The sequence below is a fragment of the Coregonus lavaretus genome (genome assembly GCF_964263955.1).
Source record: "Coregonus lavaretus genome assembly, chromosome: 4".
Lineage (NCBI taxonomy): Eukaryota > Metazoa > Chordata > Actinopteri > Salmoniformes > Salmonidae > Coregonus > Coregonus lavaretus.
The window spans coordinates 708,299-733,477 of NC_139991.1; the positions used below are offsets into that span (position 1 = coordinate 708,299).

Here is a 25,179-nt window from a genome sequence, read left to right on the forward strand (position 1 = left end):
GTTCGGAGAACTGGGCAATTCGACACACACTCAAAGTTTGAACTCAGACCAGGACTGCCCAAAATGTCCCATATTAAGATTCCTCTGGTCCTGGCAGTGAAGTGACTGAATATCCCTCGTTCTTTCTCCAGGGCCTTGTCCCAAAGGAACAATAAGGCCACTCTCTTTGTCCTGTTGTGGCCCTGTCAGTAGGCTTTAATGGAGCTAGAAAAACACTTTCAGTGAGGCTCAGGTCCTCAGGTCCTCACCTCCTCACCAGGCAGGCAGAGGGCTGGACCAACTTTATTCAGCACTGTGAGAAAGAAGTTTAATCCCCTGAACCTCACTTCTGACTCTGGTGGTGACACACTGAGCCCTCTATAGTCTTCAGCCCCTCCCTGCCACCTCAGCATCTCCATTCAGATCAATGGAGGAGCTGGCCCAGGCCCGCACCCCTCAGGCCCTCACCCCTCTAGTGTGGGACTGACTGCTCTTTTCTTCCTGGGGAGCTCACAGGAACCCCACAGCTCCCAGGTTTGAGGATTAGGGAATGGGGATACTGACTAGTGACCTCTGTCCTCTTTTAGGAGGTTCTAAAAAAGGTTTAGGAGTTGTTTTTGTTCATTGATGGATTCTTGGTTGGCACAATAGATGGAAGATTTCACACAGGATGTTTACTGATTTTTTTAAATTCACACTTCAAAGTTGTTTCATCCTCTCAGCTTCATGGCCAATGTGGGCTTCAATACACAAGTAACGTTATCAAAGAATAATTAATACTATTCTTAAATTTTTTTCCGGTGATTGCATCTTTTGTTCATCCTGTTTGCCACTAGCTATAAACATGGTAATCAGCTGACCTTAAAAGAGCGATCCATCTTGACGTGTCAGGCCAATGAGCCAATCACAGGCCTGCCTGGTGACCTTTGCCCTCTGTGGGGTCAAGGGTCACAATAGGAGTGCAGCTTAAGGCAAACAGAGTTAGGGACAAGGCCAAGTGCTGCACCACTTTGATCATATCAAGTAGAACACAATGAACACGGCATCTTCCTGTATCTTTCATACCTTTAGTAACCATCTTCCATACTATATACTAATCAAATGTGCTTCACTGGTCTAACTCTATACAACAAAACAAAAAAGTGAAGGCCCAGCTGCTCATTTGAGCAATAGCCAAGGATAATTAATTGCTCAGATGATGAACATCGTGTGACACAGTAAGTTGTAAGTTCTTTTGGCTTTTTTTTCTGTGTGTTTACGACTGGTGTTATGGAGTGTTTATGAAGGTTTTACGAAGACTACAGTGAAGTGTCACTTTCCCAGCTCTGCAGAACGTATTTGGCCGCTACTGCAGAGCTTCAGAGTATCATGAAAGGCTGTAAGCACATGAACAAACCTCCTTCATCCAACGCTTGGGACCACCAAAAACAATTTTCCAGACATGATGTTTAATGTTCTGCGGAAACCAAAGTATAAAGCATTTTACTTTCAACAGGAGCCAGACCCTTCAGAGTGTCTTCTCTTCTGGGCTTGGAGGACGGAGGATTGTATGGCCCCAGTGTATTTTAAAGTTGTTAAAGCCCCTTCACAGAAAGTGATTTATTCCTAGAGCAGCATAAGACAGGAACACAGTGTGACTGTGCTGCATTACAGCATCCCAGTTAGCTACATTAGTACTGGACAGGCTGCCCGCTCCGTCTACTAGGGCTGTTTGATTTGGCCTTTGAATCAAAATGGCTAACCCACGTCAATGAGAGACATAAATATGGATTTGAATAAGGGAAAATAAAGGAGAACCCAGATTTGCGTATTTACAAATAATAATATTTTAAGAACTAACATTGGAGCAGAATGGTTATATTGAGAGTATAAGTGAGACAAGAGAGCCAAGGAACCACTGACTGCAGGGGTGAAGAGCACATCATAGACTGACTGAAGGTTGGCAAGTTAGGGCACGAGGTTGCCATGGGGGCCCGCCAGCCTTACCCTGGCACTGTGTTCACAGACATACTGGGCCGTGTGTGTGCCTATGTATGTGTGTGTGTGTGTGTGCCTATGCATGTGTGTGTGTGTATGTATGTGTGTGTGTGTGTGTGCCTATGTATGTGTGTGTGTGTGTGCCTATGCATGTGTGTGTGTGTATGTGGGTGTGTGTCTATGTATGTGTGTGTATAAGTGTGTGTGTGTTTATGTGTGTGACTGGTTGGTTATGAGCACATTCAGTGTATGAGTGCGTGTGTAACTACCATGTGTGTGTTTACATGTGTAAGTGTGGGGTTGTGGAAAGTCCTACAAGGCCCTGGTCTCTACGCTGTCTGCCTCCACCCAACACAGGCTGCTGACAATTTACGCGGGCGGCCGATGACAGCTCCCCCTGATCGTGCGCCAGTCAGCCAGGGCGCAGGGCCCGGTGGAGGCAAGCAGGAGGCCTCAGGAGCCGCATTGGGTTGGAGCAGTGTTACTAGTTACTGGCACTCCTTCAAAACCCAGGAAAAATCTCATTATGGGAGTGAAGCGTTGGGTTGGGTGCCTCCCGCTGCTCTCTGCTCTGCTCTCCCAGGCAGTACTGGAACAGGATAACACCTTCAGGTCTGACATTTAGACTGGAGCAAGACAGGCCCACGACGCAGAGCAGGGAGGGAAACAACACATGAAAGGCCATTTAGAGAACGTGAGGAAGACAAACAGAGCGAGGAAGACAAGAGAGAGGGGAGAACGAGGGAATGGTTGGTGGCCATGTCTGTCTTGTTGTCTGTCTGTCTGTTAGTCCTGCTGGGTCCTTTTGACAGAGAGTCACAGAGGATCACAGCCCACAGGCATCACCCAAAGCCATCTGCCAGAGGAAAGGGATTTAAGTGTAAAAACTGTCCGGGTGATATCTGTCTACAACAACTAAGCTCCTCTCAACCATGGCCACATGTCAGAGTCAAGACAGGGGTCATGAATAACCTAGAAAACCACACCACACCAATGCTAACATCTGAAATGTATATATAAATTAAATTCATAATGAAAGAAATCCACTAAAACTGCTCGTTTTTAAAGCCAAGACATTGCCAAATGGCTTGATGACAATGCTATAGGTTGCAGCACACAAATGGCTGATGTTGAAAGCTTAGAACTAAAACAACAAAACGTCTATTGGTTATAAGGCTGCAAATGAGCTTAAGGTGTAGTGTTACTGGAGCAGGACCTCTTGAGAGGAAATGCCCATCCCCCCTCCGCCCCCAAAAGAGTAAGCTGAGACACTCTGGAGGCTGGTTCAAAGGTTTGGGTCTGATGCTGCGACTATATGCTTGAGTAGGGGGATCCGGATCAGAGAGTTAGAAGTGCAGTGACCCTTTCAATTGTGTGGTACTGTGTGGAAAAACAGAAAGCACCAGCAGACACCAGACAGCAGCTTAGAACTAGGTTGTAAACTGAGTCAAACGGGGTGGAACTACATGGACTTGTCCAATAAGAAATGCAAATTTGTGTTTTCTGTTGCCATAATGAACATGACCCAGGACTCAGCTTCAGTTTTTCATGTGAACCGCTCCTCCTCCTCCTCACCCGTCCCTACCTGACATTTAACAGCCACAGTCAGACTGGGCGGCACGTACTGACAAAACACAACGCCTTGAGATCGTGCCAAGATAGAAAGTGTTGATGTGAGGTAGTGAACGGAGCACTGCCTCTAAGCATGGCTTCAAAGAGGATCGGTTTGCACACATGAAATTAAGATCTCAGATAATCATATACCGTAGCGAACCTGGCAGGAGACAGAAAGACACATCTACCAGGGTGGAGAGAGCAGACAGCCAATTATTGTGTTAGATCAACAGCCATATCTGTGTGTGTGTGTGTGTTGAGCAAACATAATGTAGGTGTCTGCATGTAGCATGTAGCACTATGAGCCAGAGAAACCTGTTCTGTTATTTACAACTCACTGTGAAGAGCCTATCCTCTCGGGCCAGAAGATCTGATGCTACTTTGAGGTATTTCTTGGGTTCCCACCAAAATCATAGATACTTGGACGGACTCCAACATCATAGATCTTTATTAAAAGCAGAAGAGAGGCAATTTGACATGCCAAGAAAAGAGACATATCGGTTTTCTTTTACAATGCTATTTGATGCACATTTGATAATCAACTGAACGTTTTTCGCTGAGTTCAAAGCATGTCAAGGCAATCCGAGGTTTGATCTTTAGGTCCTTTTCAACTTCTGAGCCAAGTCCAGCCTGATCAGATAAAACCCTCTTCAAGGAAACAAAGAATGTTTCCTTGAACTCTAACTGGACCATAACAACTCACTGACTGAACTCCAGGTCCCCCATTTGAAACACCATGCCAGACGGTCGGACGACAGTGGCTAATTTGATGCTTCTGAAGGAGCAGAGTGGACCAGACACCTTCATTGCAGTCGGCAGGGTTATGGTGCAGACTCTGCGGCCCCACGCCTGACACCACTCACTCACAGCACACCCACTTGTCTTCCCTTCCTGCCTGTGACCCAGGAAGGAAATTATAGCCACAGGCTGGGGATTCGTCAGCAGCCAGTCAGCCAGTCAGGTTGGAGGGAGGGAGGAAGCTGCCTTATGATTAAAGTGTGTGTGGTATGCAGTGAGCAGCACCAGGGTTCTGTGATGGCTACGCTGGGCTGGTTAGGAGAGGTGGAGGGGCCTGTAGGGGTGCATGCCAGTGGGTTTACCCTCTTATCTCTAGTTAACTGAACAGGTCACATACAGACAGCTCTATCCTCTAGCAACACTGGGAAGGGAAAAAAAGCCTTGTGATTGGAGGAGCTGTGGTGTCCAATCTCATGGTTTTATGCTGGTATATTTATTGACATTTGGTGCATCCATGCACACCAACTGCATAACATAACATTGCTGAATGTGGTGCCTTTGATACCAGATTTAACTCATGGGCCTGGAGAGAGAAAATTATGTGTGTGCGCGCGTGTATGTGCCTGCTTGCGTGTGTGCCCGTCTGCGTGAATCCAGCTCTGTTGATAGCCCCCCAGAAGACTCTCCCCTAATGACTGCCTCTGGCTTTTATAGTTTGATTGTGCACGGCCTGCCCACCAGTCATTTTCACCACATCAGATTAACATTGCAAACATTGCTGGTCACATTACCTCATCCACATCAAAGGCTTCCCCCTAAAAGGCTCAGTAGAATATTAGTGGAGATTTACAGCCCTCATTTCTGTACTTCAGAAACATGCTGATTTGAGCTAATCTCCCTCCCTCCTTCCCTCCCTGCCTCTTTGTGCTTCATGTGTGAAGTTAGCCAACGCTTTAATGACCCATTTACAAAACTTTTACACCTGCAAAGATAATCTTTTACAGCTCTGCTAGCTTGCTAACCCCTCGGGCAACGCACTCCACTGCAACCTGCCTGTTTCTCAAGGCATAAGGCAAGGTATTTATTAGGGCTTTGAAAAATATGTAACCACAGCAATTAGCTTTTATCAGGCTGTTTATCAAACGAGTGTCTCACAGAGAGAGGAGGAGGAGAAAATGGCTGCTAGATCAAGGGTCTTTAAAGCTCTTGTTATTCTGCAGTTGGTTTCCCCCAGCCCAGCAGCAGAGAACTGAGAAGGGGTTAATGGAGATACAGTAGATTTGTATTTGTATTTACAGTGCCCTCCACTATTATTGGCACCCCTGTTTAAGATGTGGTTGAGGACTTCCAAAAATTCTCCTTTTTTTTTAAACAACATAGAACCCAAATGGAAAAAAATAGAAAAATCCAACCTTTTATTTAAGTACATTACTTTGGTGGTAAAAAAAAAAATCACACATTTAGAAAAAAAATAACTTGAAATCATGTGACCCACAATTATTGGCACCCCTAACAATTCCGCTGAAAATTTTAATTGATTTTTTTAAAAATATATTTTTCTGTAGTTGCTAAAGTTGGTCAGGGTATCTAGGAACTTTTAATTAGTAATTCATGACTTCCTGTTTCCCTGGGGTATAAATATGACGTGACACAGAGGCCTAATTCTCTTACCCATTTGTCAACATGACAAAGACAAGAGAACACACCATTCAAGTAAGGCAGATTTGTGTCGACCTTCATAAGTCAGGCAATGGCTACAAGAAAATAGCCACTCGCCTTAACTTGCCCGTATCTACAGTCAGAGGAATCATTAAGAAGTTTAAAACAACTGGAACAGTGACAAACAAGGCTGGAAGAGGTCCCAAGTTTATCTTGCCACAACGCACAGTGAGGAGGATGGTAAGAGAAGTAAAAAAAAGTCCTAAGCTCACTGTCACAGAATTGCATCAAAGAGTGGCATCTTGGGGTCACAAAGTCTCCAAAACAACCATCAGACGCTCTCTACATGCCAACAAGCTGTTTGGGAGGCATGCAAGGAAAAAGCCTTTTCTCACTAACACTCACAAACGTAAACGCTAAGCGGCACTGGGACTTCAACTGGGATCGTGTGCTTTGGTCAGATGAGACTAAGATTGAGGTTTTTGGCAACAAACACTCTAAGTGGGTCTGGCGTAAAACAAAAGATGAGTATGCCGAAAAGCACCTCATGCCCACCGTGAAGTATGGTGGAGGATCTGTGATGCTGTGGGCCTGTTTCTCTTCCAAAGGCCCTGGGAACCTTGTTAGGGTGCATGGCATTATGAACGATTTGAACTACCAGGACATTTTAAATAAAAACCTGATGGCCTCTGCCAGAAAGCTGAAGATGGGTCGTCATTGGGTCTTTCAGCAGGATAATGATCCAAAACATGTGGCAAAATCTACACAAAAATGGTTTAGCAGTCACAAACTCAAGGTCCTCCCATGGCCATCTCAGTCCCCAGACCTCAACCCAATCGAAAACCTGTGGGGCGAGCTAAAGAGGAGAGTGCATAAGAGAGGACCCAGGACACTGGATGATCTAGAAAGATTGTGCAAAGAAGATGGTCAAAGATCCCTCTCTCTGTGTTCTCCAATCTTGTGAAATGTTATAGGAGGAGATTAAGTGCTGTCTTGTTGGCAAAAGGGGGTTGTACAAAGTATTAACATCAGGGGTGCCAATAATTGTGGGACACATGATTTCAAGTTTTTTTTTTTCTAAATGTGTGATTTTTTTTTTTTACACCAAAGTAATGTACTTAAATAAAAGGTTGGATTTTTCTCTTTTTTTGCATTTGGGTTCTATGTTGTTTAAAAAAAAATGAGAATTTTTGGAAGTCCTCGACCACATCTTAAACAGGGGTGCCAATAATTGTGGAGGGCACTGTATTATGGATCCCCATTAACTGCTGCCAAGGCAGAAGCTACTCTTCCTGGCGTCCAGCAAAATTAAGGCAGTTTATACAATTGTAAATACATTACAATACGCTCTTGCTGCTGGTGAAGCTCGGATCCACCTCTATGCGGACGACACCATTTTGTATACATCTGGCCCTTCATTGGACACTGTGTTAACAAACCTCCAAACGAGCTTCAACGCCATACAACACTCCTTCCGTAGCCTCCAACTGCTCTTAAACACTAGTAAAACTAAATGTATGTGTTTCTGTATGATATGTTGGATTAAGGAATAAAGACAGACACCAATGTTCAGTTCAATAGCCTTGTTCAGCCTTGTACAAATCCCTACGCGTGGAGTCTGGGGAACAGTCCAACTAGTCGATTACCTATCAACTAGACTCCGTAACATCATCCTTTTCAATAGAAAGTGCAAACATAACATTGCGTTCTTAACAGTCAAGTCATAACAATTGAAAGTGCAAACATAACATTGCGTTCTTAACAGTCAAGTCATAACAATTGAAAAGCATGACATTTTCTTTTTACTTCAGCTGTCATCTTCCTTTTTTTTTTTTTTTTTTTTTTTAAATTAACAGACAACCAGTTAAGTCTCTTGCTTACAGAGTAAGCCTGTCCGGTGGCTTGCACAGCCGACCCACCCGTGAGTAAGTATTGGCTCTGACAGGGGTAGGATTAGGGCCACGAGCTGGAGAGTTTGGTGGGGTAGAAGCTTCACCTTCAGTTGGCTCATGTCTCAATTCTGCACCCCTTACCCTTAGGCCTGGACTGTGATCCAGCTCATCTAAGTGAGTGTATGGCATGTTCTGGTTTGTCTGCTCTGCTACGCGCAGATCCACCCGATTGCGACGATAGAGGGAGCCACCAACATCCACCAGGTAAGAACGTGGTGCAACTCTCTGTAGGCATGTGCCCAGCCTCCAAAGTCCTGTGTGGTCTCCCGGCAGCGGTTTCATCCTTATAGTTTCACCCACCTCCAGCTCTGGTAGGTCTCGAGCAGTCCGGTCGTAGAAGCACTTAGCGAGCTGCTTTCTGTGACGCAGTTTGTCCGTGACGCCAACCATGACGCAGGGCTCAAGTAGCTTGTTAGCTACGGGGATAGTAGTCTTCAGACGTCTGGACAGAAGGCGTTGTGCTGGGCTGCTGTCCATGTTTTCGGTGGGTGTGTTCCTCCACTGTAAGATCGCTTTCCATGGGTCGTTGCTGTCGCGCAAGGCCCTGCTTAACAGGTTTTTTGCAATCTTGACAGCTGATTCTGCCTTGCCATTTGCTTTTGGGTGTCTTGGAGAGGAGGTCACGTGGTCAAACTCCCATTCTGAGGCGAAACGCTTGAACTGTGCAGTGAATTGTGGGCCATTGTCCGTGATTACCTTGTCAGGCTGACCTTGCCTTGCAAACTGCGCCTTGCAGCGCTTTATGACCGTCTCTGCGGACAAGTCAGGGAGCAGTTCAATTTCCCAAAAGTCAGAGTAATGATCAACGAGGAGAAGATAGTCCTTTTGTCTGTGGCTGAATAAGTCCATGCTGATGATTTGCCAGGCCCTTGTGGGCAGTTCGTGTGACATCATGGTTTCCTTTTGCTGTTCATGAGCGTACTCGTTGCATGTGGTACAGTTGCTGACAAAATCTTTAATTTCTGCTTGCATGTTTGGCCAGTATAATGTTTCACGAGCCTGACGGTAGCATGCGTCACCTCCGACGTGACTGGAGTGTATGCGGGTAAGCATCTCTGGACGTAGTGATTTGGGAATAATGACCTTCTGACCTCTGAACAAGACGCCATTTTGCACACTGATCTCATCTCGAAAGGTCCAGTATTCTCTCACTGTGAAAGGTGTCTCCTCTTTCAGATATGGCCAACCTGCTAGAGCCATGGACTTCAGTGACTGTAGGTGTTCGTCCTTGTCAGTATGTTGCCTGATCTGGGCTAGGCGGTGATCTGTCACGTTTAAGTAGTCTGCCTGATTGATCTGTTGAACATCTTGTTGTTCCTGCTGTAGCGAACAGATGGCCTGCCGCTGATAGGCAGTGCCTCTACCTGTACATTGTGCTGTTGCCCTGCTCAGTGTGTCGCTGATGTACATCTCAGGTCCTGGCTTGTAAATGACCTTCAGGCTGTAGTTTTGCAGAGTCAGGAGCATACTTTGAAGCCTCTTGGGCGCGTTGAGGAGAGGTTTACTGAATATGGCAATGAGTGGTTTGTGGTCAGTTTCAGCGGTGACCAGCTCTCGACCATATAAGTAGTGATGGAATCGCTGGCAGGCGAAGACGATGCTGAGGCACTCTTTCTCAATTTGTGCATAGTTTTGTTCGGTGGGGGTGAGCGCTCTCGAGGCAAACGCAACGGGCTGGCCTTCCTGCATAAGGCAGCATCCAAGTCCCCTTTGGCTAGAGTCGCTCTGGATTGTGACAGGCTTCGTGACGACGTAGTAGCGCAACACTGGCATGGATGAAGCCAGAGATTTCATCTCCTGCACTGCGGCCTCGTGCTTGGGTAGCCAGTGCCATGGTGTGTCTTTGTCCAGCAATCGGCGCAGAGGCTCACAGACTGCTGATAGGTGTGGCATGAACTTTGCAAGATAGTTTGCAAAGCCGATGAGACGCTGTACTCCTTTTGCATCAGACGGGTTTGGCATGTCGAGGATCGCTTGGACCTTGTCTGGGTCCGGCTTCAGGCCTTTTGCCGAGAGAATGTGGCCATGGAAGTGGACGTCTTTCACCTTGAACTGCAGCTTCTTCAGGCCAAGACGAAGCTTAACTGATCGGCAGCGCTCCATCAGTGCCAGGAGCTTCACATCGTGGTCGCGTTCTGCTTCTTCGTCTGTTTCACCACAGCCTACGATCAGGATATCATCGGCGATGGGTTCAATGCCCTTGAGCCCAGCCAGTAACTCGTGCTGCTTGCGTTGGTATACCTCAGGCGCCACTGAGACACCAAACGGGAGCTTGAGCCAGCGTTTCCGACCCCAGGGGGTCCAGAAGGTAGTCATGAAGCTGCTTTCTTCGTCCAGCTTGCATTGAAGGAATGCATCTCGGGCATCCACCAAGGTGAAAATCCTGGCCTTGGGAAGCTTATAGAGGACATCCTCTAGTGTCGGCATGATGTAGTGGGATCGTTTCAGTGCTTGGTTCAGATGCTTTGGGTCGATGCAGACCCTCAGCTTCTCTGTTTTTTTTACTATGACCATATTGCTGATCCAGTCAGTTGGTTCAGTCACAGATGTCATGTGGCCATCGGCCTCATACTTGTCCAGCTGGGCCTTCACAGCCACTTTCATTGCAATGGGCACATTGCGAGGAGCACACTGGACTGGAGTAATGCTCTCATCCACTTCAAAGTGTACCTCCCCAGGCACTGATTCAACGGGCATGTTGAATACATCGTCATATCTACTGAGTAGTTGTTCTTTGGACAGGGGTCCATGCTGGACATGATCCACAATGTGCAGGTCATTTGGTACAGTGAACTGCATCAGTCCCAGGCGTTCGCATGTAGAGCCTGAGAGGAGAGGATTTTGACTGGTTTTCACAATCTCGAACTCCAGCTTGTGTTTGCGTCCCCGAATAACACATTCGGTCTCAAAGGTGCCCATAGAGCTCATTAGTTCTCCTGAGTACAGCTTTAGTCTAGTATCGCTGGGAAATAGATGTGTGTCAGGTGCCAGATTGATTTTGTCTTTGTAGCTCATTACGTTGCATGTAGCACCCGAATCCAGTTGACATTGTTGTTGCTTGTTGTGTAATCGTAGTGTCACAAACCATTTCTTCCCTCTTGAGTGTACAGCCCCAATGGATTCATGCATGTAAATGTCACTTTCACTGTTCAGCTCTGAACATTGAGTAACATCATCAACACAGTGAATCTTGCCCTCACTCACCCTTCTTTTGCTTTTGAGACACACTTTTGCAAAGTGATTATTAGTTCCACAAGCTCTGCATGGTTTTCCATAGGCCGGGCAGTGCTCTTTGCCACGTGTGTGTGTATTCCCACAGTATTTACATGCTACGGGGCTCTCTGTGTTCACCGTTCGTGGTGAATTACTCTGCCTCGATTGGTTTTGTCTGAATGTCTGCCTAGCAACAGCGTGAACAGTATCAACGTCGGAGCGTGGGGTTTCAGTTTCCATTGCTCTCATTCTCATGTCAGTGACTTCAGCAGTGCGGCACATTTCGATGGCAGTTACTAATGTTAAGCCTCTCTCTCTCAGTAGACGCCGGCGCGTATTCTCATTTGCAATTCCCAGTACTATTTTGTCACGAATCAGTTCATCTTTCAATCCCCCGTATTCACAAGTGGCGGATTTCTCTCTCAAACGGGTTACAAAGTTGTGTACTGACTCACCCTCTTCCTGTTTGCAGCTTCCGAAAACGAACCGCTCGTAAATTACGTTTCTGGCGGGTTTGAAGTAATTCTCCAATGCATCCAATATAGCCTTTGCATCACACTGTTGTCGTGCCGTGAGGGTGAGATTGTGCCGGTAGATATGCCTGCATTCGCTGCCCATTAAACTCCTCAGAGTTGCCGCTTGTACCTCGTTGGGTTTCTCACGTAGACCGGTCGCCAGCGCATAGTCCTCGAATTCATCCCTGAAGTTGTCCCAATTAGTATTCCAGTCCCCTGTGAGAACCATGTGATTTGGTGGCGGAATGTTCGCTGCCATAGCAATGGAATAGGAGATTTCTTTGTCTTCAGTCATGGAGGTAGGTAGTGATGCTAGCTAGCCAGCTAACACGAGTTGATCAGTGTTGTGAGTAGGAAACGGCTTGTGTTCGCATATGGAACGTAACTGCGCCTATACTGTACTTAGCTACAAAAATAACAAACGTGTGTTTTCCGAGCCACTTCTGATACCATGTTTCTGTATGATATGTTGGATTAAGGAATAAAGACAGACACCAATGTTCAGTTCAATAGCCTTGTTCAGCCTTGTACAAATCCCTACGCGTGGAGTCTGGGGAACAGTCCAACTAGTCGATTACCTATCAACTAGACTCCGTAACAGTATGCTCTTCAACCGAACGCTGCTTGCACCCGCCCACCCGACTAGAATCACTACTCTCGGTGGGTCTGACCTAGACCTATGTGGACAACTACAAATACCTAGGTGTCTGGTTAGACTGTAAACTCTCCTTCCAGACTCACATTAAGCATATCCAATCAAAAGTTAGATCTAGAATCGGCTTCCTATTTCGCAACAAAGCCTCCTTCACTCATGCTGCCAAACATGCCCTCGTAAAACTGACTATCCTACCGATCCTTGACTTCGGCGATGTCATTTACAAAATAGCCTCCAACACGCTACTCAGCAAATTGGATGTAGTCTATCACAGTGCCATCTGTTTTGTCTCCAAAGCCCCATATACTACCCACCATTGTGACCTGTACGCTCTTGTTGGCTGGCCCTCACTACATATTCGTCGCCAAACCCACTGGCTCCAGGTCATCTATAAATCACTGCTAGGCAAATCCCTGTCTTACCTTAGCTCACTGGTCACCATAGCAACACCCACCCGTAGTCTGCGCTCCAGCAGGTATATCTCACTGGTCATCCCCAAAGACAACACCTCCTTTGGCCGCCATTCCTTCCAGTTCTCTGCTGCCAATGACTGGAACAAACTGCAAAAATCTCTGAAGCTGGAGACTCTTATCTCCCTCACTAACTTTAAGCGTCAGTTGTCAGAGCAGCTTACCGATCACTGCACCTGTACACAGCCATTCTGAAATTAGCCCACCCAACTACCTCATCCCCATATTGTTATTTATTTTGCTAATTTGCACCCCAGTATCTCTATTTGCACATCATCTTTTGCACATCTATCATTCCAGTGTTAATATGAAATTGTAACTATTTTGCACTATGGCCTATTTATTGCCTTACCTCCATAACTTACTACATTCGCACACACTGTATATATATTTTCTGTTTGTATTTTTTACTTTATGTTTTGTTTACCCCGTATGTAACTCTGTGTTGTTGTTTTTATCGCACTGCTTTGCTTTATCTTGGCCAGGTCGCAGTTGTAAATGAGAACTTGTTCTCAACTGGCTTACCTGGTTAAATAAAGGTTAAATATTTTTTTTTAAATTAAAATTCAGAGAGAATATGAACTCCAGGTGGACTGCTCTCTCTCATTCAATTCAATTCAATTCAATTCAATTCAATTGAAAGGGTTTTATTGGCATGGGAAACATGTTTACATTGCCAAAGCAAGTGAAACAGATGAACAGTAAACATTACACTCACAAAGGTTTGAAAGAAATAGAGACAATTCAAATTTCATATTATGGCTATGTACAGTGTTGTAAAGATGTGCAAATAGTTAAAGTACAAAAGGGAAAATAAATAAACATAAATATGGGTTGTATTTACAATGGTGTTTGTTTTTCACTCTCTCTCTCTCGAACACATTCTCCGCCAGCCAGCCCAGCCACTATGATGAACCCTCTATGGGAAAAAGCCTCCATTCCCAGGGGGAGCCGGGATTGGAAAGGAATGGAGACCGCTTGTCACTTGGCCTTGATTTACCAGTGTCCTAGTCTGCCAAGAGTAACAAATCACTACGTTATAGCCCTTGTCTTTGAATGCAGAGTGAAGTGAAGCACATTTCTAAAGCATGGAAGAGATGAGGGGAGAGGAGCCGTATAGGCAGCAGTGTGGGGTTAACACTGCAGAGAGAGAGAGAGAGAGAGAGAGAGAGAGAGAGAGAGAGAGAGAGAGAGAGAGAGAGAGAGCTGTATGAGTTCCAGAGGGCGTGACGCAGTGTGTCTAGGAGGTCTGGGTAATTAGTTGAAGTATCATGAGTGGGTTTAGGAGACGGTGCTGTAGGGGTCTGTGTGGGTTCAGACACCGGTCTAAAGTGCTTCAGAGCGTGGGAGGGGGGGAGGGAAGGAAGGAAGGAAGGAAGGAAGGAAGGAAGGAAGGAAGGAAGGAAGGAAGGAAGGAAGGAAGGAAGGAAGGAAGGAAGGAAGGAAGGAAGGAAGGAAGGAAGGAAGGAAGGAAGGAAGGAAGGAAGGAAGGAAGGAAGGAAGGAAGGAAGGAAGGAAGGAAGGAAGGGGGTATTTTAGTCAAGAACTATAGCCCTCAGGGGAAGTAGAAAGTGACAGGCACTTCAGCCTCTCACCGCAGACAGAGCACTGGGGAGATATCCAGCTAAACACACCTCTGCTCTCTACCTTGTCAGGAAATGACATCTGGGCCTACACCTGCTCTGACTGTCCATCTTCTTTCATTGTCCCAAGCCATTATCTAAAGGGACCATTCACAGCCACTTCGAGATAGTTGTGTCTTGTTTTTAAACCTAGGACAAAGGTGGAATAAGGTTTAGGTGAACACTTCTCTAAGGCTGACATGGGAAGGAACCCAGAGACCTGAAAGACAGAGTCACCACACCTTAGACCACACAGACTTTTTCAACTCAGTCCAGACAGACACACAGACATCATCCCTAGTCCCTATCATATTGAACTACCTCAAAACCATCTCTCACATGTTGAACTTTAAACTTTACACTAACATTCTCTCTAATTACAGACAACTTCTCAATTTAGCAAATAAACACAGGGGCAGAAATAACCACTTCCACTACAGAGAACACTCTGGTGCCAGTGGCAGGTTTAAGGGTTTCTATTCATAGCTCTAACCAGAATTAGTGGTCAGGGTTAGCTGTCAGTTGGTCACGATAACGAACTATGGTGGAGCATGTTGTTCACGCTCGTGCTTGACTGAATCCCCTGCAAGCACACACCAACAATCGCCTGCACAGCATGTGTATTCACTACCGCACACGCACACACAGGAAACGTTACCAGCGACAAACCAATCAGGAAACGGGAACTCAAACAGGAAAGAACAAAACAACTCTCAGAGCACCCCACTCACAGAATCCAGAACTCAGTCATTGAACCTCTCACTTTTGTTGCTTTCAAAGATCTTGGGGAATGTGTAGCATTAGCAGCGGCTTCATAATCTCAAGTGAAAGTATCACACCGACGCCATACAGGCGGATTGCCTTAGAAGCATCAAATATGAATCGGTACAGTCGGTTTGTTCCACTCCCACTCCCTTCAGGCAACCCGTCTTTCACTTCTTAAATCTGTGTGGTTCCACTGATAATGCAGCAGAAAGTTAAGGCAGAACCGTTTCAGATAGATAGCTCACTCAGAAGAAGGAGGAGAACGACACACTGCATTTGAAACAGTATTTCCAACTGCCCCAGGTGTACCTCAGAGAGGGATAAAATGGCTGGGCAGACTTAAGCTAGAACACTGAAGCTTCTGGAGTGGAAATGACCCAGAAATGTTACACTGTGTTTAGTAAATATAGTTGTGCTATTAGAGTTGAAATGGGGCAGCAGAGGCAAGACAGTGAGGCATGTGCTAACCTCTGCCTGGTGCGGAGGCCTACAGCTCAGGCCCCTGGTTGTTGCTACACAACCAAGGGTAGAGAGCACTCACTCACTGTCCACTGAGGACTGTCAAAGCCCACAGGAGATTCCCTCAGCTGCCCTCATCATCCACACACAGTCACATGCAGACACACAGACACACCACATGCATACACAAAGCAACAAAAACAACTCTGGGCAAGGCATCATAATCAGAGGCTACGGATGGAGAACCAACCAGCCACGCACCCCCACAAACCAGTAGTCACAGTTAAACGCTTGACAGCCTGTGGCCACTTTACATTCAGTTCCATTCAGAGTTCACACAGACCAACTCCATCTCTGGTTAAGCACTCTTCCGGTTGAGGTTCCTCTGCCTGTGTTTAGTATGAGTAATGGGTTTAAGGTTAACAGCCAGGCCAAATGGCCCTTTAGGGACTCCTCCCTGGTCGTCCTGCCCCAGTGAGAGGCTGTGACGTGGGGTAAAGTCATCTCCTCTCTGGGCCTCTCTCAGGCACCTGTGGAGCATAAACACACAAGAGCAGCAGGGAGCAGAGCCTTCCTTTACAGCTGGGCCCCCCTCTCCTGTCCTGTGTTTGGGTTTCTCTCAACCGAAAACATCCCCTAACAGACAATCCAGGCCACCTCCAGCCCAGGCCACCTCCCTCCAGCCCAGGCCGAAAACATCCCCTAACAGACAATCTAGGCTCAGGTAGGGAACCTCTCTCCAGGCCAGGCCCAGGGCCCCTGGGTCCCAGGCGCCATGGGAAGGGCCTACGCCCCACGCTGGCTGTCAGGAGGAGGCCACAATGGTCCCAGAGCTGTTTAATGTTTATCTATGCCCCACTTCCTCTGTTCTCTCTCAGTCTGTCACTCAGGTGGCCACAGGGACCTTGTGGTCACCCTGTGTCTGAAGCAGAGAGTAAATACTCCAAGAGTTGTAGACTGGAGACCATCATTGGTGTCTCCCTGTGTCATCCTACTAATGAAAACATACAAATGTGGGAGTAGACTAAATTGGTATTTGGCAGTTACTAATCCTCAATAAACACAAGTAAATACATATGTTGAGAGAGAGTGTGTATGTGTGCATGTGTGTGTGCCTGACTGTGTGTCTATGTGTGTGATTGCAGTTTTATTCAGATTATGATCTTGTCCTATTTATAAGAGCCGTATACATGCAGCGACTTTGTTTGTCAAATTATTCCGTGCTTACTACATGGGCCAGAGCGCAACCCACAGGGGGACCACATAAACAAACAAGAGAGAATTATTCAGGGTGTAAACGCTTAAACGCCCACTTCAGCAGAGTCTTTTAAGTGTGTGATTAAAACGGGCACTGAGCTTCACATGGAAAGCTCAGCGGAGCCCAACGCCACTACATGAGTCGCTTTCCCGCTCTCTCTCTTTCTCTCAATCTATCTCTCCCCCTCTCTTTCTCTCAATCGATCTCTCCCCCTCTCTTTCTCTCAATCTATCTCTCCTATTTTGCAAAGCAGGAAATGCAAACTTGTATTGTATTTGAGTTTTTAAAATGCTTCTAAAGTTTGTCATTTCCAATTTGAAATGTCAGACTTTATTTGCCCTAATCAAAAATGTATCAACCCCTAAACATTTTTCCATTAATTATCATCCACATTTCATGTTGCTGCAAGATTAGTTTCCTGCTGTTGGAAACTGGCTCAAAGTAAGATCCTACATCTGTATTTGCTTTCTAGATCTGTTTTTCAAAACACAGTGTCTGATGCATCCACACATCAAAAGGATAAAGAGAAGTGAGCATCTCGTCTCAGCATGATGATGTCAGCGTGATTAGCTATATATTTATATGTATAATCTACTAATTAGGCCTTTCACTAATACTTTATATGCACACGCTCATCAATTCGATAAGCCATCTCAAAACCGGAAGCTTTAAACTCTATCACAAAACAAAGACAAAGGGAGGGTCAAAGAGAAAAAAGCACTAATATCTATCTGTGGTCCATGGTGTTAAAATAACACTAAAAAAGTATATATTCTAGCATACTGTACATACAAACAACTCCTACTGAAAGCAAAGCATCATAAGAGAAGAGAGAGGAGAAGAGAAACACTTCCAATTGATGGTGGGCTATCTGTAGCACCACAGTGAGCAGATATGTGGGGAAACAAAGCCCAAATCTCAGCTGCTAATCCCTGGAGATTCCGAGCACATTCCGGGGAATGCTTTGATCTCCTGAGTGCATCCGGACAGCCCATCCCAGACACACGGCATCCTCACACAAGTCCCATACCGTCCCCCCTGCACACCCCCATACCTCACATGCTCAATCACTATTTTTACACATTCACACACATAAACAATCAGATCAAAACATCACACAGACATGGAACCCAACAATAAACGGAGACAAATCAACAATGGAACAATATTGTGAAGATACTCAGACTAAAATGAATGGAGAACCACGTGAGATGTAACACAGGAGTATCACAACACACAACAGAAAGTTGTAAACAACAGGGCCAACAGATGAAATGTCTGTGTATCTTGTATAGATACTTTTACATCATTTAGTATCATTATTATCTCATTCTTTCACTGAAACCTTTTCCAGAGGATCCATTGACAAAACACCCAATGAGGGTTATCCGCTTTACATTGTCACATAGGGTCCAGCTATGTAATCTAATTCCACCTGCGTCTCCTCTCCCTCCCAGTCCCCCAGATACGACAACACAAGACTTCCTCTCCTCTCTTCTATTCTCATTGGAATAACACAGAGCCAGGTGCATGTCCCCCTACTCTCCAGCCCTCTCCCCAAAGGCAAACGCTTTCTTTTCTTAGACCACAACTCCAAACTTCTCCTAGCCTCTTCAAAGACCAACAACAGGCCTGTCCTCCCAGGGGGGCGTGGAGGGGTACGGCCTGGCGGGAGAGGGGCATATTACACACTGTCACACACAGCATGCAGGGGGACAGCTGGTGGGAACAGCACAGGCATGGGGAGAGGACAGAAAGAGAGAGAGGACCGAAAGAGAGAGAGAGAGAGGGAGAGAGGAGTCTGCATTTGAAAGGTGCATTCAGCGCCGAGACAAGGACCCTGTGCTTTTGTGAAGACAATAAAAAACCACTACAGGAGAAGAAGTAATAAAAGAAGCTAGGCCACAGAACTTCCATGTCTTTTATCAGACTCAGAGGCTGAGGGGAGCACATTTAAAAGCTTTACTTCAAAAATCAGAGCGCTGGCACCCAAATGAGAAACACGGGGGATGGGGGCAGAAGTTCTACTCTACGATTCATTTCGGAGCGCTGTTCGTTGTCAGATGTACCTTAAGATTTTTTGTCTCAGTTTTGTATGGGTTTAGAATCTAAACCTTAGATGGAAGGTTTTGAAAAATGTGCTTTGGAATTGTCAGGCCAGAGCAGGGGTTCGGCGACTCCACCAGTAGCATCACTTGGGGCCTCCTTTTACTACACAGAGGGTTAGGCCTCACAGAGGAGGGGGCGTCTATACATCCACCTCCCTGTCCCACTTCAAATGCAGTCTAATTTCATCAGCAACAACCAGGCAAGGCCACAGGGTAAACACAAGAAACAGATGGAGCCTGAGAGGGAAAATGGGAGAGGGGGAGAGGAGAGAGCTGAGATGGAGAGAGGGGGCTTTAGGGAGGAGGAAAGGAACTTGGCAAGGGTGTGGGGGAAAATGCGTTAACAAATCATCAAATGAAATCTTTGCGATTTACTTTCAGCACATTGCAAATTCCCCAGACAGACCGCTGGCTTAGGGTACAACTCACAACACTGCCTGAAGAGGACAGGAGAAGGCAGGGGAGAGAAGGAGACCTTCAACACCTGGGCTCAGAGACTTCTTAAAACCCAACAAACCAGACCAGACAGGCATTGGAACTGCCAAATCATAAATTGTGGAGTTCTCTACTCCTACTTAATAATCTAAGTTACAAAACTTTATAGGAGATATAAAAACAGCATAGTAAAAAACAAAAACTGTGTTTAGAATCAGAATTAAAGCTGGAATCCTTAGTGATGAAACTGACACATCTGTTTGGGATAACACAACAACAAAGAAGTTACTGCAAAGAACAAACACTGTTTGTTCCCCCTCAGACATTATTGCACGTGCGATAGAACTGCAGATTACGTAATGTAATTTATTTTACCACACTGCTCATTTCCATTTGGACGCTGCTCACCTCCATTTAGTCAACAAAACAAAAACAATAACAATGGCGCTGGGGCGAACAGTGGCGCTGTTTCCACTAATGTGGATTCTATCTTTAAAGGGCCATAGCCTGGAGAGAAAATGTACCCAGGTCACCTGTTGTGGACCTCAAATGACAATACCACAAAACCACTTGTCCTTACTGCTCAGTTCCACATAAAATAACTTTGGTAACTTACTTAAATTCTGATTTCAAATAATACATAAGAACAAGTGAGTTTAAATAATCTATATGCACTAAATCTATATGCAAGGAAACTCTTCTTGGCTCTGGAGTCTCATCTCCCCACGACTTATCCTACCACTTAACACAATTCAATGCATATGTACCTCAACTAATGATAACAACCTTGCTAAAGCTCTACAAAACAAACATGTTCCATAAAAGGGCATTTCATTTTGATGGAGGAGGTAGGCTATGGCAGTAATCCCCTCACTCCTTTCAAGAATATGATAGTTTGGTTTGGGAGGTTTCAGATCAAAAGGATTCTAGTCTCAGACTCCCCGCTGCTGCCACCATCTGACCCACATTCTCCTGGATCTCAGTTCAGCCGGGAGGCAAAAAGAACACAGTCTTTAAAGTACATGTATCCTATACAACATGAACCGCTTTTAAAGGCTAAGAGGGTTGTTTGCATTGCATTCTCACCTCGCTAAGGTTTTAGCCCTTTTTCATTTGACAATACTATGGGGTTAGGGTATTTACTACGACTTATGGAAAGCAGTAACTTCCACAAACTTCCTCTCAAGTTTTGTAATGTTACTTCTTCATGGTAAGGTTAAGTCATATATCATTTATAAGACATTTGCTAGTAAATATCTCACAATTTATAAAAATGTTATCACTAAATTGCTATTACAAGAACGTAATTTCAAGAATTGTCATACTTAAGTGTCTTAAAATCTTTTTAAAAACTGTGAATACAAATATAAGAATCCCGCAGCGCTGTGAAAGCCATTAGGCACATATAATAAAATTATTTATAAAACAGAAACTCTGCCGAGCCCAAATTGTTCAAATCCATCCAACTTTTTCAGTGGGGTTCCTTTTCCATCATGGCCAAATATCACTTCACACCATCTGGGGAATGAAAAAATGCTCCACAAAACAATCCCACCCTTTCACATGTATCCCACAATGCCCTCTGGTGAGTCTGCTGAACCAGAGGGCCCATGCATACCCTAACCGCGCCCAGAGGGCTGCTACACTACACGGAACAGAACACCGAACCCCTTCCTCCCTGATGATGATGTCATAAGGAGGGTCCGATTACAATATGAAGATGTTTATTAGAGGCCTGACAGCATGTGCATGCAACAAGCAGACCTGTCGCTGACCCCATCACGACACTCAGTGCTACACTTGATCACTCGTACGTCAATACAAACTGGGCATAAGTCATAAAAAGCTCAGCCCGCTGCTTTTCTCATCAACCTCCCTGGGCTAACAGAGCCTCACACCTTCGCAGCCCGCCGACCAATGTGCTGCTATTAAAAACACCTCACGGCAGGGATAGAGAAAACAACTGTGTACTTTAGACGCAGGTTGGACTTTGATCAAGATATTTTGCCAGCGTGCTTGAGGCTGATTGTCACTTCCTGAAGGAGTCCTTGGCTTGGCTTGGCTCCTCACCAGCATATCCCTGTGTCTTCCTCATACCAGAGACATTTAAATTAAATGAACCAGACTGGTCTGGTATGCGCTGCAATCGGTCATTTCCTTATGATAATGGCATGATATATCATAAGAAGCAAAGCAAAAAGAGGCATATGCTATCACATAAAATATTCACTTTAGATACATTCCTTTGCATGCATTGACAAAGTTTCAAAGTGCTGGGATAATAAATGCTTGGGATAATCCAACCAGAGAAACAACGGCAAACGGTTAGAACACCTCTCGTTCAGGTAACACAAGGCTTTTCTTGTGCTTTTCATGCACACAAGCATGAGCAGCTCACTACAAATGCAATGTCCATGAAATAGTGTGATAGCGAATGCTTGATTCTCATTGAGGGCAACTGTAGCATGAAATGTAGCATGTAAACATCCTAATGGTGGTATGTCTGTGGTCGCAACATGATGGCCACTTTGCTGGACAGAGTGTATTAGCTTCCCACTGTTCCAGTGGGCTGAGTGAGCTCAGTAGCTGAGAAGGGGAAAAGTCCTGGTGGATTTTTTGATGAGCTCTCAATCCTAAAAAATGCTGCCTTTGAGAAGTGAGCATCCCTAACCAAAGAGGCTTACACCCGGCTCCTCTGAAGCTTTTCCAAAAAGGAGTTCTCCTCTCGACAACAACAATACAGTCTGCGTCCCAAATGGCACCCTATTCCCGATATCGGGTGCCATTTGGAACGCAACCACTGTGTGTTTACCGGGATGACAAATCTGAAACAGACATGACCTCCACCACCTCTACCCCAGCCTTACAATGCAGCCCTGTCACCAGTCTGTCAGACTGCAATGCTTTCAACTCAGCCGTGATCTATTACCTAGAGTATAAACATCAGCAGCATCTGTTCTTGGTGGTGTGACACATTTGTTCCCATGCACCAAAAGTGTCTGACGATAAGACAGTTACCAAAGTAAGCAGTGTGTATCAAGTCAGGGCTCCTTTAGGACAAAGTTGTACTAACATGTTGTTTTGTACTGTACGTTGAAACAAACATGGGGAATATATTTGTTAATAGTGAGGTTTAAACACAAGCCTACAAAGTTTTCCCTCTTAAATATTTGGTTTATCATGTATATGGGGCAAATTATGTATTGTCAACAGCCATGTTAGTGTCAACATGTCACACTTTCATTCTCCAGAATCACAAAACACACAACATCCTGCTTCAAATGGATCATGTACCTTACAAACTGTTTGCAATGGGAATGAAATTAACACACTGATAAGAATTTCACAGGTCAAGAGGAAGAAGTTCCTGCACACTGAATTTTAAATAGCAGCTTTTATCTTGCCACACCTGCATTAGACTTCTTCTAATGTGCCACTGCATTCAATAATTCCCTGGGCCTGGATGAGAGAGTCAAGAATGTCTATCTATGTTGTCTAGCCAACAAAGCAAATAACGATTATCTCAACTTTTTTTTAACGCATATGCAAACTATCCGTGTGATGTCAGCTTTATATTATCATTAATTTCCCTTTTTTTTCCATTGAGATTATTAGTCAACTAGCCTATAACTAAACACACTGCTATTTTCTTTTTACAACATTTCTGGTTTTCTTTTCAACTTCTGCATAATGCACAGAAAACATAGAAATAAGCAACATTTCTTGAGAATGTCCTTGAATAGGTCTACGTCAGAGGCTAACTTTATGCTGTACGAGTGTTTGAAGAAAAAGTAAGCAGGCAACATCTGAAGATTTGGTAGGCTATTTATCAGGTATTATCATTCCATTGGTGTATTGCAATAAGGTGACTGAGAATCTACTTTTGTATTTTTAAAATGTACTTTATTCACAACAACCGATAAATTCAGTTGAAAACTTTAGCCTACAACTTATCCCACTAAGAATAAATGCAGCCTAGGCTAAAACCTCGAATGGGAAGCTAAGAATGTTAGGACGGTCCAGGCTCCACTGTATCAACATCAAACTGAGATGAACAATCTTGTTTTTGAAATCATAATAACGTCATATTGAAATATTTATTTCACTTACCCGAGTAGACAAGCCGCACTTATTCGTGTGGTGACAGTCCTGTTGCTCAATCCGCGAGCCCGTGCAATAGTATTTCTGTTTCACGAGCCAATCGTCAATTCCTTTCCTTGCCAAACAGGCATTAACTACAAAACTGTCGCCTGAAATCAACATAAAAGGTGCGTTATTACAATGTAAACAACATGTTACGGTTAGGTTACAATGTAACATCTTTCCTCAGCGTTGTGTTTTTTTCATAATTTTCTTGAATGATAGTAGACTTCGTCGGATGTTGCCGACGAGTCGGTCATTATTGGTGCATGGTTACATGGGAAGATAGACTGGAAATACTTTTTAAAATGTATTTTTTCAACAAATATATTAAAATATAGACTACAAATGTATAGCCTGTCTTAAGTGTAGGCCTATGGGCTACTCACCCTCCGGACTCTCCCTCGGTTTACAAATCGCAGCTTTTCGGGACAATTGGTGAGAGAAACAGAGAACATAAAGATAGGCATTATTCGAAAGTATTACCGCAAGTGAGCATTCAAATCAACGATTAGGGGTGACATTTTTCAGTAAAACATCATATCTTACCATGTTTCGAGTGAAGTTTACCCATTTCTCTGCATTGAGTTGGGATTGAAAACCATCAAATGTATTTATAATCCAGAAATCAGCGATATCCAGACGATACAAGAAGCGTCCGTAAAGAAAACAGCAGGCTGCGCTCAGTACATCCTACGGCAACAGCGCCACACTAGCCTTTGATCGGTAGAAAGCTTTCCCGGCTTCGACTCCCTTCCAGGCGTAAAGGAGGCGGTTACCAAAACCCGCACTTCAACCGCTGAATGAACATGATTGACACCTCGCCCAAGATTAGACGACTTGCAGGCAGGCTCTCTTCTGTTTTATTGGACGACGGCGGCACATGAAAGCTAGCCGAGATTCTTTTGGAGTCTCCAAATATAAAAAGAGCAGCAATGCAGCAGCCCCCGTCACCACTACCACCATTCCCAGCCAGCCAACTAGGCGCGGTGGTCGAAGAGCAGCGCAAAAGGGAGTTAAAGGATATTTCGCTGGAGGATAAAAAAGAATGAATAAAAACATGTCTTTGATTGATAGACATGCAAACATAATATTTTATCAATCATATAACTATTTTGGGTTAATTGCTTCCTATAATAACTTGTTTACAAATTTTTTCATAGTTCACACTGTGGGAGGGAGTCCTGAATAAACAAAAACGAATATGAAATAGAATACAACTTATAATATTTATGGCACTTATAGAACACTTTATGATCCCAGTTTTATAACTAAAATAAACACAAGACAAACTAATTTGGGGCATACATTTAATAAACCATAAATGCCCTTCAGACATTTTACAACATATTGTATGAGCCTGAAGACAGGGCAGCTTGTGTCTCTATCAAGAGAAACATAGCATTTTTTTAATGCATACAATACTAGCTACATTTCAAATTAGTCATCTCATGAAGTCCCATACAACTTTGAGACGTGTTCAAGGTCTTACCAAAAAAAATAGCCAATTATTGCTTTAACAAAAAAAGTGCACAATTTAACAGGATGGCTCCCATGTGGCCCAAGTGTAATGGCCCCTAAATTATCCCGGGCCTCTATAACGGTCAAGGCTATGTTTAA

General features: G+C 44.7%; 1 protein-coding gene across 1 annotated transcript in view; it reads right to left on the minus strand.

Annotated features, from left to right (window-relative positions):
* nkd1 (NKD inhibitor of WNT signaling pathway 1) overlaps nt 1-24,176 on the minus strand; it is a 45,693-nt gene extending 21,517 nt beyond the window's left edge. The window contains exons 1-3 of the mRNA XM_084160111.1: nt 24,109-24,176; nt 23,949-23,981; nt 23,530-23,669 (exon numbers count right to left, since the gene is read on the minus strand). Of these exons, the coding sequence (XP_084016237.1) occupies nt 23,530-23,669; nt 23,949-23,981; nt 24,109-24,133 (198 nt within the window). The 5' untranslated portion in view covers nt 24,134-24,176. The remainder of the gene's footprint in view (nt 1-23,529; nt 23,670-23,948; nt 23,982-24,108) is intronic.
* Nucleotides 24,177-25,179: the final 1,003 nt, after the last annotated feature.